The following is a 16,871-nucleotide window of genomic DNA, read 5'->3' as shown; positions in this document are numbered from 1 at the left end:
TGCTTGGGGTTTTCTGCCATTCACAACAACTTCTTAATGGATACACTGAGTTTAAATGAACATTTATAAGATTCTTTCATTGTTTTTACTTTACCTAATTTTTAGTCCATACCTGGTTTGCCATGCACTGAGGGATTATCTATGCTTTGTCTTCCTTTTTGGGTGCTTTTAATTATTGTATGTTTCTTGGTTGGGCTATATTCATTCCTCCTTTCCCCTCTGCTCTGCTCTCTCCTTTCCTCCAAACTTCTTCTCTCTCTCTTACCTTCTTCTCTCTTCTCCTTCTTCCACTTTAATAAATATGCTATTTTACTTTTGAAGACCCTTTTTTAACTTTTATCATTGGTCACAATGAGAATATATATATTTTAAATGACTCATACATTGTGTTTATTAAACCCATTGTGAGGGTTTTCAAATAAATACTCAAAAAATGGCCTCTGTGCTTCTTTTTTTTTTTTTTTTAAATATTTTATTTATTTATTTGACAGAGAGAGATCACAAGTAGGCAGAGAGGCAGGCAGAGAGAGAGAGAGGAGGAAGCACGCTCCCTGCTGAGCAGAGAGCCTGATGAGGGACTCGATCCCAGGACCCTGAGATCATGACCTGAGCCAAAGGCAGCGGCTTAACCCACTGAGCCACCCAGGTGCCCGGCCTCTGTGCTTCTTAAAGATATTTACAATTTATTCTTCCTCATATCAGGGAGATCATATGATAGTTGTCTTTCTCTGCTTGACTTATTTCGCTAATAAATGAAACAAGATGGGATTGGGAGGGAGACAAACCATAAGTGACTCTTAATCTCACAAAACAAACTGAGGGTTGCTGGGGGGAGGGGGTTTGGGAGAAGGGGGTGGGATTATGGACATTGGGGAGGGTATGTGCTTTGGTGAGTGCTGTGAAGTGTGTAAACCTGGGGATAAAAATATATGTTTATAAAAAATAAAAAATTATAAAAAAGTTAAAAAAAAAGATATTTACAATTTATTCTGTTTATTTCCAAGTCCTCGATTCTCTATAGGATCGAACACTCTATAAATGAATGAATGAATATATTGTTTTCCTGTTTCGATTTTCCCAAATGTCGTTGAAATTAATACCATATATTCATTAATTCACATGAGTTTTTGCACTGGGTCTATTCACGACTGGCATTGTGATAACATATTTTATCTTATTCTAGAATTAAAAAATTAGTTGTTCTTAAAATAAAAACCCAAACCAGCTGCTCACTCAGCTCAGAAACCTTATCTTTATGGCAGTCTCAGAAGCATCTCTATGCATGGGTCTGGTTCCAGGTCACTCACAGTCCCTATGACGAAAGCTGGCAGACCTCATCAATCCTCTTTGCTCGACATACTCATTACTAAAGATAAAACAGAATACAAACCCAGGTTTACTGTATTGATCATAGAAAATTTCCATTAGCAGGTTCCAGGTAATGCCTCCGTTGACAGAATATTCCAGGAGAACACCTTGGTTACGGTTGTTTGGTGTAATCAGGCATCCGTACATGAAGTAGAATTGGATAAACTCGGCATTAGTGAGGTTCAGATCCACGGTGACTAGCAGTCGACTGCAACCCTAAGGGAGAAAAGCAGAATCCAACAAAAACAGTCATAAAGAATCGTAAGTGCAGGTTAAAGGTTTTCTCTGGCTTCCATCATTTTATATTTCTTTTGTAATACAAGTCCCATGGTATTGTAATATTGGTGTTTGCATCATCTCTCCCTTATCCAAGCTCCCAGCCTGGCCTCTAGCACACAGCAGGTACTCAGCAAATATCTGCTAAACTTTGAAATTTCATTATTAGAACTTACTTACAAAGAATGATTATTCTAAGGAGATTCTCTTTTTTTTTTTAATAAGCAAACTGAGAGCTGAAATTAAAGTAACTATTCTGTTTTATTAAATTATTTCCAGTTACTCAGAGGCATTTTTAGATTTTTTTTTAAAAGATTTTATTTGCCAGAGATAGAGAGAGAGAGTACACATAAGCAGGCAAAGAGGCAGGCAGAGGCAGCGAGAGAAGCAGGCTCCCTGCTGAGCAAGGAGCCCGATGGGGAACTTGATCCCAGGACCCTGGGATCATGACCTGAGCCGAAGGCAGCGGCTTAACCAACTGAGCCACCCAGGCGTCCCCATTTTTAGATTTTTTTAAAAGGTAATAACTATTAATAAAAGAGCATGTTGAGATAACTATTTTAACATGAAATTTTAAAATGACTACATCTAAGGATTTCATATAATTTAATTGTTAATTACAGATAATAGTTGTAATGATTTTTATTTAAACTTTCATAGCTGATTTTAGTGTCATCTATATTAATTTATTAGTGTAGATAGCCCAATATTTCTCAGTTGAACACATGCAGAAAACTTGGCCTCTTGGGAGTTCTGCCTACGCTAGGAAGAGTATTGTAAACGTGCTTTCTTAGTGTTAAGGATTATAGAAATCTTGTATTGTTACTGTCAGCTAAAACACTGAAAAATAATACACTTTATTCGACCAAAAGCAAATTCCAAGCTAGGGAATGTTAGGAAAATAAAGACCTGACAATGAATTTGTAATTTTTGAAAAACAAAATTGCTTATGATTAATCATGATGTTGAAGAAATTATATTTTTAAACACTTTATCTTCAGCAGCAATTAGAAAGACCAAAAAATTTCTCAAAGAAATTTTTTCTTTTTTTTTTTTTAAGGTTTTATTTATTTATGAGAAAGAGAGAGAGAGAAGCAGAGGGAAAGGGAGAAGCAGACTCCCCGCTGAGCGCAGAGCTCCACATGGGGCTTAATCCCAGGACCCTGGGATCATGACCTGACTTGAAGGCAGACGCTTAACCGACTGAGCCACCTAGGAGCCCCATCAAAGAAATTTTCTAACATTGCTGTTGACATTTGCAAAATAATTTGCTACAAATAAAAATGTCTAGTCATTACTGACAGTTATTCTTTCTTTGATAATTTATAGAAGGAATTAACTGGGGGTGCCTAGGTGGCTCAGTGGGTTAAGCCTCTGCCTTCGGCTTGGGTAGTGATGTCAGGGTCCTGGGATCGAGCCCCGCATCAGGCTCTCTGCTCAGCGGGGAACCTGCTTCCCCCTCTCTGTCTCTGCCTGCCTCTCTGCCTATTCGTGATCTCTCTTTGTCAAACAAATAAATAAAACCTTTTTTTTTAAAAAAAAAAAAGGAAAAATTAACTGTTGTTAATAGGTTCAGGAAACACTGAAGCCCATTTTCCCAATTCCTGGCTCCTTAAATCCCAAATCTGTTGCAAGCTCAAGAGTTTTCAATTAGAGCATCATGTGGATGGAAGACCCTCGCACACTGTGCAAGCACTCTCTCCGAGGATGAAAAGTCACTTAAGTCCTTTTTAATGTGTGTTTACATATGCCTTGTGCCGATACTACCTTGCATAATTAAATGGTCTCGACTGAGTTGCAATGGGAAACATGTTGGAAATAATTAGTATTTCCAGATTTGTGTAACGTTTCAAGTTCACATCAGGGTTGTGCGTTTAGCGTGTCTAATTCTGCATCTTGATTTGCCAATTAAGCTTTAACAGAGACTCCGCTCTTTCGGGGGAACCTCAGCCAATGCAGAAACGAATGACCAGTAGCCAAATGCTTACCCCACTGAAGTGGAGAGCCATTCCTGAAGCCACGGCGCCACACACGGTACTGAGTTTCCCTCCGTTAACAGTCAACCAGTTCTGGCTGGATGGAGCCCTGTTGAAGTTGTCTTTGAGCTGGGTTGGAAGGGAGATCTCGGGCTCATCACAGTACAGGCCACCCCACTGCTCGTCACAGCTGGGTATGGAGAAAAGAAAGGAAAAGTCAACATTAAACAAAACCTCCACAATTGTGTTCTCAAACTAGTGAAGACAGCTGCTATTCCTAGTCTGGGATGATGAAATCTTACTTATCTTCACAGAGCTTTCCAGAGTTCATCTGCTTTTCTAAACAGTGCTTTAGGTTAGAAATAATCTGTGAATTAACTGCCTTTAGGCATTCCTAAAATAGGAATGGGCTTATAGGGAAAGAAGCAGCTTCAGAGGATTTACTAGAGCCCCGTCTCTACAGGACACAGCTCTAGCAAGCAGACAAGAAATTGTGGCTGCCAAACTGAACCGGTAGGTCCTAATAACTTAGGAAATTGGTCTTTTGAAAGAGGCTTTGGGTCAATTAGGAATCCAAGATGCTATGTTCCAAAAGGCAGTGGGTGCTTTGGGTAGTATCTGCCATCTTTGACCGAAGGACTGACCTTCGTGTTCAGTGTGGGAAGAAATGGGAACGTAAGATGGAGGCTCTGGGGTCTCAGAGGTCATTCTGGATACGGGCTAGAATCATTATCCAAAAGAAAGACCCCCCCCAGGCATGTGGAGATTAGTGGAGAAGGGAGTATGAATTCTCTATCAGCATCTTCATTCATACTACCCTAACAAACGCAAAATCTTTGAAAATAAAGCACAAGGGCCTGTGGTACATAAGACACGTGCGCGCACACACACACACAAACACACACTTTATTTAGATCCTTCCAAAGATGCTAAGGCTCGCGAAGTAAAATATTAGGTCTCTCCATTAATGGCAAATTGAGCAAGCATTTAAAAACCTTCTTATACAAACCACAGGGAATACCAATTCAACCACAAGTAATATGTATCTATTACATACATTCAGGCCTAAGTGAGAAAAATACTTACGACATACTATTTTTGGTCAGAATATACTGAACTCCTGAACCTCTTCCAACATCCTTTTCTGGGGTATCATAGGAACACAGAAGGAAATAAAATACAGTTGATGCTAATTCACCTTTTGCCTGACAAAATAGTTATTGTTCAGTTCCTGATCTCTGAGCAAGAAGGAAGATACCATATCCATAAGCTCTACAGTTATCAGATTTCAAGAAAACCATACAACTGGCAGCTTTGGAGTGATTACAGACCCAGGTTCGGAAAAATCTCCCGGCTGGAACAAGAGTCAGGAGCTTCCTACGGAAGGAGGAAAACCCAATGGACTTACACACAGCTTCCTTGGATGCACCTTCCGTGGCCACTGCACATATCTATACAGCCGTCCCCGATATAGACATTATCTATGGCCCATGTCTGCTGCTTGTCAAAAGGGGCTGGTTGATGCCAACGGAAACGAGTGGCTTGGGACCTTTGAAGAACAAGAGAATTATAATGAAGGATGTGGTGGAAAAGAAAATGTGTTCTGGTATATTTGAACAAATGCACAGATAGCTGCAAAGAAAATGCGGGTACGTCTCTAACTCACGTTCTGAGAAAAGTGTTCGTTATTGTAATTGCCTAGGCAAAACTCTAACCACACCACACCAAACTGAACTGCAATAGCTTGAGAATATATTATCTTCACAGATAATAGTTAAGAATCTTTCACAGCCTTGTAAAAACAGACGAAAACAGAAACCCACACTAATCCTAACCAGTAGCCTCAGGGGAACAGTGAGTCCTGAATTTTGGGTGGGCACCATTGTGGAATGACACCAGGGCGGCTGCTAAGTTTTATTTGCAAATTAGGGAAAGATGTCTGTCCCTGAGCCACCCCAGCCACTCTGCATTTGACTTGGAAAGCTTGACTTCAACTCCTATGTGCTCCTGAAGATCAGACACTTTTGTATAGTGGGCATACTGGCCCACCTCTGATAGCATTCGTGAGGAATGGAAGTCTTAAGAAGACAGTAAGAGACAGTAAGAGTATAAATCAGAGGGATCCATGAAACTGTAGATAACTGGATGGAGAAAAAATAGAGAGGGTAATGTGGCCAGACTTATTTTATATTAATTCATATCTTCTGCCCATTTTTTGATACGATTGTCTGTTTTGTGTGTGTTGAGTTTGAGGAGTTCATTAATTCAAATGTAATATAAATAAAATAAAAACAGAGATTCTCCCATTCCAAAAGCAGAAAGGTATTTGCTCATTTGCACAGGTTTGGGAAGTGTCTTATTCAGAAACACAAATAAACTTACGTTCTCAGAGACACTAGATGGCAGTAAGTCCAAACAGTGCTCAAGGCTCAAAGGATAGTGAACATTCAGAAGCCCGTAGACAAAATAATTAGAAAAAGCAAAGTTTTATTTTATTTTTGAAGATTTTATTTTTTAAATTATCTCCACATCTAACATGGGGCTAGAACTCATGACCCTGAGATCAAGTCTTATACTCCACTGACTGAGCCAGTCGGTCACCCCTGTTTCATGGATTATGAGACTGTTAATCACTTGACTGAGAGATATTTGTTTTGAGCAGGACAAAGACCAAACAACAGCAAGGGTTGTGTATTTTCTAATTAAAAACATATGCATTAAGTTTAGAAACTAGAAAAGAAACAGACCAGAACTAAGATCTCCATTCTGAAAATAAATAGTTCTTTTTGATATTTGCTTACTGAGCATCTATGCACTGACTTTTCCCTAATACTTCTTGTTCCTCAGCTCCCATAGACTACCTAACATCCTCCCCTCACTTCCTGTGGCATTTAACTTCAACCCCAAACTCCTCCTGGGCCCCATCCTGCATCACTCCATCCCGGCTACTCAGTCTGGAGCACTGCTCCTTCTCCCATTCCCAGAGCTCACAACACTCTTTCCCATCTTCTGCCTACATTTCCTTCCTCTCTCTGCCTGGTTACCCCTTCTGTGTCCCTCAGGTCTCAGAGGCAGTCTTAGGTCCTCAGAGAAATTTTCTTTTGGGTCCCTTTAAAAATCACATTTATTCCAGAGCAAACTGTTCTTTTCCTTTTATAGTATTTATCACAATTATAGTTATATATTTATTTGCAAAAGTATTTCTTAAATGTCTGCCTCCTCCTCGGAAGAGCAAGTTACAAGGGAACAGTGTTAATCCCCTTTTCCCAACATTATACCCTCTCTGCACAGTGCCTAGCACTTAGTAGGTGCTCTATAGGTGCAAGCAGTTAAGGGGCACCTGGGTGGTTCTGTCAGTTGGGCATCTGACTCTTGGTTTTGGTTCAGGTCATGATCTTGGGATTGTGAAATCCAGTTCCATGTTAGGGCTCTATGCTCAGTGCAGAGTCTGTTTGAAATTCTTTTATCCTCTTTCTCTCTCCCCCTGTACTCCTACCATTGTTAGAATGCATGCACTTTCTCTCTCAAATAAATAATTAAAATCTTAAAAAAAAAAAAATTGCAGGGAGTTGGTATCAAGGGGCCACCATTCTCACAATTAGCAGTTGAAGAGGCTCCTCTGGGGCTGTGCTGTGCTAGTCAGTTAATTTTTTTTTTTTAAGATTTATTTATTTTATAGGGAGAACATGCAGGGCTGAGCAGAGTGGGTAGTGGGGAAAGGGGAGGGCCAGAGAGGGAGGGAGAGGGACAAGCAGACTGTTTGCTGAAGCTGACCCAGGGCTCGATCTCATGAGCCTGAGACCATGACCTGAGTCAAAATCAAGAGTCAGACACTTAACCAACTGAGCCACCCAGGCACTCCTGTTAAGTTACTTCTTAATGATGAAATTCATTAATAGTTATGCCTGTTTACATGCAGCAACATTTTATAAATAACATAGTAGAATATCATATCTCCATAGCACATGGCTACTTGGATTCTAATAACAAGTCAACACTTATATTCCTTTTCTTTCAGACTATAAATTTCTGAAGGGCAGGAAACATCTCTATCCCTTCAGGGAATACTGTTCTGTATCTCCAGTTCTTATAAAGGGTAGTCAGGTAATCTTCATTCCCCTAATGTTTTAGGATACTCCATCAAAGCCTTCATTACTTTTTATTCCAAGTGTTTATTTTTGTATAGTTTCCTATCTTGGATTATTTTTCTTGTTTATTATTTTATTGTTGGTGACACCTATAGATGGGACTTCATAAATATTTTTTGAAAGAATAGTAAGTTGACAGCAATAAATATGGCCTGGAATAATCAAATAAGAGATGTCTTCAGGGTGGGTGGGCAGGGACCGGGGGTCAGTGCTGGAAGGGGCAGTGATTTGATGGCTGTCAAAGCAGGAGAAGAACTCCCAGGAGTTGAGAGATGGCGTGAGGTGCTTAGTAGGGGGCAGTTTTCTGAATGTTGGTTGTGTTGAATCACAGTCTGGGCAGCCACTTAACAGAGAGATTGTAGAGAAGATTTAAGAGCTAGACACATTGTTGGGGTTGATAGCTTTTATGGGGACTTCCAACCATGACATGTTCAGTTTGTACAACTCTGTGGCATTCCACAGAAAAGGAAACAGTGGGAGACCATGTGTAGAAAATACTAAAACCAGAGTTGGCCACTAAGAGTACAGATATTTAGGGACGCTAATCTGTAGTCTGGCACTAGTCAGTCCTGTGTCTGCGGTGAATAATTTAACATAAGTAATGAGGGGTTTAACTTAGAGGACTTCTAGGGCCCTGTCTCAAATGTGATTTTATATTCTTAGGAACACTGCACTTAGTAATTGTGTACCCATAAAACAGGAGTAAAAATACTATCCAATATTATTTTATAGGAAAGGGAGACACTTTCACTAAGGGGATGAGTTGGAATATAAGTTGAAAAATGAAGGTCTGGAAGTTGAATTTCTAGGACTTCTTAGTCCCAACCTTGTCACAACTTCACTATATAAAGGGGCCAAATCATTTATGTTTATGTGCTGACACTTCCCCATCTGTAAAACTAAGAAAATGCTACTTCCCACCTCACAAGGGTGTTGTGAAAATTAATTAGCTTGTGTTTACCAAGACCTGTGAGTGTCTTGGTGAAGTCCCTTGGCAGGTGTCATCATTTATCCTGAAGCTTCCTTATAATGACAGCCACCACCAGCTGCTGCTTCTTGGAGTTTGGGGAAAGTGGCCCCAGAGCATATTTCTCCTTTTCCATCTCCTTGAAATGTCTCCCTTTGCTTCTTTTCTGAATTTATATCATTTCCTCTCCATCAACTGCACATACTAAGTGCTCCATAAGTGTTGTTTAATAATTGAACATCCATTGCTATGAAGTTAAAAAATGTTACCCTCGCTAGTACGGCTTCCATCTCTGCTCTCCCAGGGAATTTTTCCCCACATTGCCTTCACACCTTTTAATAGGTTTCTAAACACATTTCTGAGTCTTTGTATCTGCTCTTTTTTCCAGGACTACTCTTTCTACCTATAAAGTCCTCTTGTCATCCTCATCATCAGGAAAAAAAGCCTTGTGATAGGAACCATACAGAATTTAAAAAAAAAACATTTTCACTCTTCCTTGATGCTTCCTTTACGCTCAGAAATACATAAAATATTTAGGACTAGTAAATATAGCCACTCCTCTTACTCTCAACGGAAAAGTTGAAGCTCAGCGCTTCATAGGGCTGTAAGTCTCACTCACGAAACGGAGAGAAGGCAAGAATCTCTTGGTTTGTTATTACAATGTATTTGAGTAAACTCAAAACCAACTCAAACTGTACAAAATCATCCTATCCCTACCACGACCTCTAAATATGAGCAGCTGTTCAGCTACGGAAGGCCGTGTATATTGCTGCTGTGTGTACACCCAAGTCTGTCTGTTCTTTCAGCAAGTTAATGTCCTAGCTGAAGCCCTTGGCCCTCTGTATTTAGTTAGAGGCTCTACAATGTCCCAAGGAAGCCAAGGTCCTGCCTCTATTATTTCCCTTGGCAGCCAAGGTCCTGCCTTTATCCTGGAAAACAATTTCCTCCACGAGCCTATTTTTCTGTGTTAGGCAAAAGTGAGAATACTCCAAAGGAGCTCTATAAATGGCTGATAAGTGTGTGTTCAACATCATTAGTCATTAGAGAAATGCAAATCAAAACCAAAATTAGATACAACTTCCTACCCACTAGGTGGCTGTAATAAAAAAAGACAGTAGTAACAAGTGTTGGCAAGGATGCGGAGCCTTCATATACTGCCAGTGGGAATGCAAACTGGCGTGGCTGCTGGGGAGAACATGTTTTTGTTTCTCAACATGTTGGACATGGAGTCACCATATGACCCAGCGATCCCACTGGTAGGCGTACACGGGGGAGGAAGTAGAGATCAGCGCACCTGAACAGAGTGGACCCACGGGTGACACCCATGACATCCAGATAAGAGCTAGAGAAAAAGTAGGCTCCGGAGAGGAGGCCTGAAATTTGGTACCAGGAATGTGAATGAATTACTTATGGCGAGGGGCTTTTATTAAAGGGATGGGTAGTCTGCCAGGGGATCCCTCCTCTGAAGGAGATCCTCATGAAGAAGACACTGAACTATGAACAAAAGAAGGAGGTTGAATTTTGGGGTGGAAATGAGAGGATGACTCTTAGAAACTTCTCTGTACAACTGACTCATTTCACAGGTGGAAGGACTGCCACTCAAGGAGGGGGCCGCGATAGCTTCTTAGTTGAGAACTGGCTCTAGAACTGTTATCTCCTGCTGGAGCTGATGTGTTATTGAGAACCCGAGTTGTCTTGAATAGCAGGTAAAGGCTGGAAGACCACTGATTTGGCAGCGAGCTTGGAGTTCTTAATTTAGGCATTCCAGACCTTTTGGTAGAAAATTCCTTCGGTGATTATAATTAACACTAGGAATTTGTAGGACACTAAATGACTGTGACATTTTGGGATTTTTAGGTAACATTAATCTACCCACGAAAGAATATTTACTTATTTACTGTCACCTAGTCTTCCCTACTTCTAAATTTCTTACAAAATGCTGGGGTCTGAATACTGGAATGAGAGGAGAAAGTGTCTGGACCACAGGTTATGACCCCAAACAAATGTGATAAAGGTAAGGTGTCCTTTTAAAGTGACCTAGATCCTACAAGATACCTCCCTGGAACTCTGGTGGAAAGCACATAACAGAGTTAGCAACAGAAGAATTTAAACAGGCCATCCCACGTGGCCTTTCTTCCTTCCTGGTTCAGCCACCGACTATATGTCTATGGGGAAAGTAACATAACTTCTCTGTGTCTTAGTCCTCATCTGAAAAGGTTAACATTGAGACCTCAAAGTTAAAGAGAACTTGAGACACATATCAACCAATTATATTGATTTATATCCTAACTTGAAAAAAATGATAAAATGTTTTATGAGACAAACAGGGACATGTGAATACTGAAGACAAAGTAAATATTGAGTAAGAAAATATTGAATAAGAAACTCATTTATTTTTAGGTGGGATATTGATATCATAATTATATTTTTTAAAGTCCTCTTTTAGAGCTGCATACTAAAATATCTGCAGTTGAAATGATCTGATTGGGGACTGCTTCAAAATAGGGGTTCCAGGGCGCCTGGGTGGCCCAGTGGGTTAAGCCTCTGCCTTCAGCTCAGGTCATGATCTCAGGGTCCTGGGATCGAGTCCCGCACTGGGCTCTCTGCTCAGTGGAAAGCCTGCTTCCCCCTCTCTCTCTGCCTGCCTCTCTGCCTACTTGTGATTTCTCTCTGTGTGTCAAATCAATAAATAAAATCTTAAAAAAAAAAGGGGGGTTCCAGAGTGAGTGGTGCTATTGAAGAGACAAGACTGGTCATAAATTAATAACAGTTGAAGCTGGGTGATGATTATATTGAAATATAGTTTGTTATTTTCTAAAATTTTGTAATTTTAAATAGATAAATGTGAGCCAAAAATAATCTGTGGTCCCTTGAAATGCGAGAGTAAAATTTTGATTTGATTACAAAGAAAGGAAAACAGTTATCCTCATTTTAGTAAAATAAGGAATTATTATTTTTGCTGATAATTATAATTAGTAATGATAATTTTAAAAACTATAGTGTTCTGAGTAGGCCTACTGAGAGCATCAAATACACTGGACTCTCCTTCAAATAAAAGGAATTTCCTATTATTTTTAAAATGCCTTCTCAATGAAGAATGACTTATATTTAATTATTAAAGCAATCTTAAGAATTCATACATAGCAATATGTACAAAGCACAGCCAAACCTCAAATTTTCCTAACAAAACTTTGGCAAAAAGGTTGACAACTGAGAAAGCTTAGCTGGAATGCAGAATTTCTATACGCAGTTTTATTCTCCATTGTAGTGGAAATGGAAATAGGTTTTATTTATCTTCACATAATGTGAAAGTATTAATATATTCAGTATGTGAAAGTCCATAGTACCATGGTTTATACCAGACAAAATTATTTTATGTTCTGTTGTACTGAAAGACCAACACGAATTTGGTAAAGTAATAGCAATGGTATTCAAAGTATCAAAATGATGCATGAGAAAATGGATATAGAAGAGAAGTCCATGGCTTCCTTGACTTGACTGAAAATTTTTAACAAGATGTTCAGTAATATGAATGCTTTCAAAAAGTCTTTTAAAAGATAACTGGGAAATTGGAAGTGACAATGGAGATAAATAGTACTGAGGCAAGTTTTAAGAATCTCTCCTTTAAAAAATGAACTTGTAATTCCTTGGAATATCTCTCCATGACAAACCCTATAAATACTATATGTAGTCATTTGGTTTTCTTAGCATAAGATCCTTTCTTTGCCTATAGTTGGGATTATCATGGAAGAATATCCTCCCTCCTTAAATCTGTTTACCTAAAAAGAGGACAACCCAATCCTATTCCATTATCCCAAACCTTCCACAGTCTTTTTGCTGTTTCTGGTGCTTATCACTTCTGTAAACTGCAAACGTTAAGCAGTGTCCATGCTGTGGCTAAAACCACCTGGCTTCCAAAGCGTTACAGTTAATCTTTAAAGACAATGGTATCAGCCAGGTCATTAGGGCCAGTAGGAGGGAATGGATCATCTTCAAACTGTGACTTAAAATAGCCAAGTCACACCTGAGCCTTCCAGTGGCAGCACCTCCCTCCCCGCCACCTTTCTCAGTGGATTTGAATTACCTGTCCTTCCAATGACCCACCCTGGTTCTCAGATGACATTTCAAGAACCCATGCTACTTGAGCCACCTGTTAATTTTAGATCCGGGATTAGTGAGTAGGAGGAGGCACATTCAGATTACGGGCTGTGAAATTGATTTTAGCATCTCTGCATTTTTTTTCAGCGTCTCTCAAGATACCCCGCCTTCTTCCCTCCTATTTCTTCCAGGACCATATTTCCTAGGTAAGCAATAAAAATGTAGGACTAATATAGTGGGTAAGCCCATGGGCTCTGGGACCAGACAAGCTGTATTTATTTTCAGTATCTTTTGAAGGTCAGTGACTATCTCCTTGCTGAAAAATCTAGCAAATTTACTGTGAAACTTTTTTCTTCTTTAGTCCCAGAAGCATACGTCACAGGTGGTGACTTATTCCTCCGTGATACTCTATTCTCGCTTGCATACGGATGCCATGCTCTTGTGATTCTTCCTCTACCTCCCTAACTGTATCCTCACGGTCTCTTTAATAACCATTTCCACTCCTTCTGCCATTAAATTTACAGGTCCTTTCTTTTCTTTTTAAATGCTCTCCTGTGGAGGGCTGACAGTTTTATGACACTGCCTATCACCTCTGTGCTCCTGCCTCCAAAGCTGATCACCTTTCCCTGGGCTCCGACCTTCCCATCTCTGTCAGATGGATGCCTTCATTTGTATTTCCAGCCATCGCATTGAATTCAGCTTCATTTGGTTAAGTTTGTCACACTGTCCCTCCTGGAGTCAACTGTAGCTTTCTCCCTGCTCTCTCCGGCTTCAAACTCCAGAGTCATCTCTTGATGTGTGCGGTGGAGAAGCAGCTAGTGAGTTTTGTCAGTTCTTTCCTTGAAATGTCCTGTAATATCCATCTCATCCCCTTCTTGTTAGCTGTAGCCCAGACCCTTGTTACTTCACATAAGTCATGATCACAACACCTTTGCCACCTTCTCTTACGTAAGAGAATTGTTTTCCTTGGAAGAACATTCTCCATTTCAAAACCCACCACAGTTTATTTTTCCATCAAGTCTAAACTCCTCTGCTTTGCTTCAGTGCTTGTAAGTTCAGCCAGCTCCACGAACAAACAACTTTCCACAGCTTCCAGGTATGAGCTCTCCGCCTTCATCAGCAACTCCTGGGCGCTTGCCAGGCCCTTATGTCCTGTTCACATTGTTTCCCTTGTTTAGAATGTTCTTCTCCTTACCCACCTAATAATTCCTAGCCATCCTTTGAGGAGAGCGCCCATCTTTTCCACAACCCCCCCTCTAAGTCTGCATTCAACACTGTCGCCCATCTCTCAGTATCTATGGCATCCCTAGCCCATTCCTCATTGAAGCTCTCAATTACATACGGCACATTTTATTTTTAAGTTGTTAATTTTTCCCCAATCAGATGGTAACCTGCTTCAGGGCAGGAACTTAAGACAGTGTCTGACCATTACCATTGGCTTCTCTTGTTAAGCGAGCTTAGGAAGACTTCTTAATCTGACTGAAGATAAAGCCTGATAATCCCAAGTGTGATCATGTAGTCAATGTATAAATATAATGATGATCTATGTAATATAAATGTTCACAATGTCCCAAGCTCATCCTTGCACATTTATTCGAGTTTTTATATGGCAAAAAGTCTCTTCACTTTTCATATGAGGACCCTACAGCTTTGGGACATGGAATGACTTCTTTAAAAGCTCACAGGGCTGAAAAGCCAGAGTCTCCACTAAACCACAATGATCTCCATTCATTTTTTAAAAATTTCCAGTAAGATCTAACTGAACCAGTATATATGGGAATGATAGAGATGAGGATTCTAGCCCTCTCAGTTTATTTAGATAGAAACGTCTAGGGCAGAGTGTGATGTGACTTGTGATCAATCTCAGTGCTCCCTGCCCAGTGAAATGCACGAGCATCCATTCAGTTCAACTCAGAAACCAGAGTCATCTTCAACATTGGCCCTGGCCTCATCTTCTTATGTCCACTTCACCATGAAACTCAATTTTGCTTCTATTTCTCTTGAATTTCTCTACTTCCCTTCATGTCTCTAGCACCTTAGTCCAAGCTACCAGCGCTCACTGCCTTTTCAAGAGTCTCCTTCCAGGAACTCTTATCATCCCCAATTTGTCTTCCAATTAGAATAAGCTTTTCTGGTGCAAATCTGAGCAGCAACAGTGTCCCTCTATTCCCAAGCACTTTAGTAGGTTTTTAAGCACCTACCTATATGACATATTCCCAAATTGTTTAAAAAATTTTTTTCAAGATTTTATTTATTTGAGAGAGAGCACAGAGGGAGAGGAAGAGAGCACAGAGGGAGAGGAAGAGAGCACAGAGAGAGAGAGAGAGAAGCAGATGCCTCATTGAGCAGAGAGAACAGAATAGGCAGAGAGCATGATGATGTGGGGCTCGATCCCAGGACCCTGGGATCATGACCTGAGCTGAAGGCAGACACTTAACTGACTGAGCCACCCAGGCATCCTTGACATACCCCCAAATCTTCAGTATGACGTGCAATACTCTTCATGGTCTGACTCCATCTCACTCCACTTTCTCTCTAGGTCAGATCCATTCTTTCAGTATCTCAGATATGCCTGCTACCTCCTACCATAGGCTGTCTTCCTTGTCTGGAACACTGCTCTAACTTCAATTATGCTTTCCTCCAAAGGGTGTCCCTTGACTTTGCTGATTAAGACAAATCTCCCTAGGACACATAATCTCTCAGCATCATGCAACTGTCCCACATCACCTACTGCAGTTGAATTTTTTATTTACTTCTGCGATTACTGGTGATTTCTCTCCCACTGCATGTAAAGTTTGTTGAGGCAGGGATAAGTTCAGCCCCTCGTACAGACCTAGCATATAAATGTTTCAAAAATATTCATTTAATGGATGACTAAATGAAGGAAGAATCTCCATTGTTGACTACTGGCCATTTTAGACTGGGTAAGGGTTTGATGTCAGTTTGTGGATACCAACAAACATCTACAACTACATTATGCACGGTGCAAGAGTCTCAGTTGACTCTTATTACTGCTCTGCCAACAATACGGGGATCCTAGCCTTGTCTTTCTACCATAACTGAGTGAGCGGACAGATCTACCATCGGCACATTGTCATGGTCACTCCTCACCCCTACTTAACACAAAGTTTCAAGTCTTCAGCCTCGTTTTTGTTTACAGCAAAGAGCTACAAACTGAAATTCTCAATTCTGTCCTAGTGACCATGCAAGCACAGATGTCTCAATACTTTGCAGATGTTGAGGCTGTAAGTTCAGCTCAAAACACAGAAATGCCATATTGAAAAAGTAATAGGATACTAAGAGCACGTATAGTTGAGATACACTAACTTGTGTTTGAGACAAAGTGCTCCGAGCCTCGCACATTGTTCCAATGATCTTTGGCATATGGCAGAGCACAGTAAGAGGTGGGTCTGGCTTGGGCTCTATGCATGTGCATTTCTTTCAGAATCACCCAGAGGGCCTACTGTAAGGCAGTAGGGCCATTGTACAACAAGGGCTTTGAGGGTAGCATGATAAGCAAACTGCATATTTTCAATGCAGTTGAATGGAGAGAAGAAATGGATGCTCACCAGATTTTTTAAATGTCACTCAAAAGGGTCAAAATTCTTATGGGTATGTGCAAAAGACAATTAAAATACAGATTTAAAGATGAGGAATAATTACCTTTCTTGAGTAGAAGACTCAAGGGTATAATGACTAGCTGGAATAAATCTTAGAATGTCATTTATTTGCAAAATGCTACCAAGTAGCTGGGTAATAATTCACAGAATTCATAAAGCCTTAGAAGACTACTGCCTTAATAGAGTTTTTTTTTCTATTTTACTTATTAAGATCGCCTTAATAATTCATGCACGGCAATACCTTTAATGAGCAACAAAATCTCACGTTATCTCATTTAAACTTGGCAACTCTACTGACAGCTAATATAGTTTTGTACCTCTGAGCCAGCAATTGTAGGAGCCCTTGGCTGTTAGTAACCACAACCAGTCCATTTATGATAATCCCAAGAAAAGTTATGTCCTAGATGAATAGTTGAAT

General features: G+C 40.2%; 1 protein-coding gene across 3 annotated transcripts in view; it reads right to left on the bottom strand.

Moving 5' to 3' along the window:
- Window positions 1–16,871, bottom strand: part of RELN (reelin) — a 501,731-nt gene that overhangs the window by 42,361 nt on the left and 442,499 nt on the right. For all 3 annotated transcript variants that reach the window (XM_059170891.1, XM_059170889.1, XM_059170890.1), the window contains exons 47-49: window positions 5,029–5,169; window positions 3,633–3,810; window positions 1,391–1,584 (exon numbers count right to left, since the gene is read on the bottom strand). In XM_059170891.1, coding sequence (XP_059026874.1) covers window positions 1,391–1,584; window positions 3,633–3,810; window positions 5,029–5,169 — 513 coding nt within the window. The remainder of the gene's footprint in view (window positions 1–1,390; window positions 1,585–3,632; window positions 3,811–5,028; window positions 5,170–16,871) is intronic.

This window comes from Mustela lutreola, chromosome 4, assembly GCF_030435805.1.
Source record: "Mustela lutreola isolate mMusLut2 chromosome 4, mMusLut2.pri, whole genome shotgun sequence".
NCBI lineage: Eukaryota > Metazoa > Chordata > Mammalia > Carnivora > Mustelidae > Mustela > Mustela lutreola.
The sequence above is the reverse complement of the archived record's forward strand: the minus strand, read 5'-3'. Positions and strand labels throughout refer to the sequence as shown.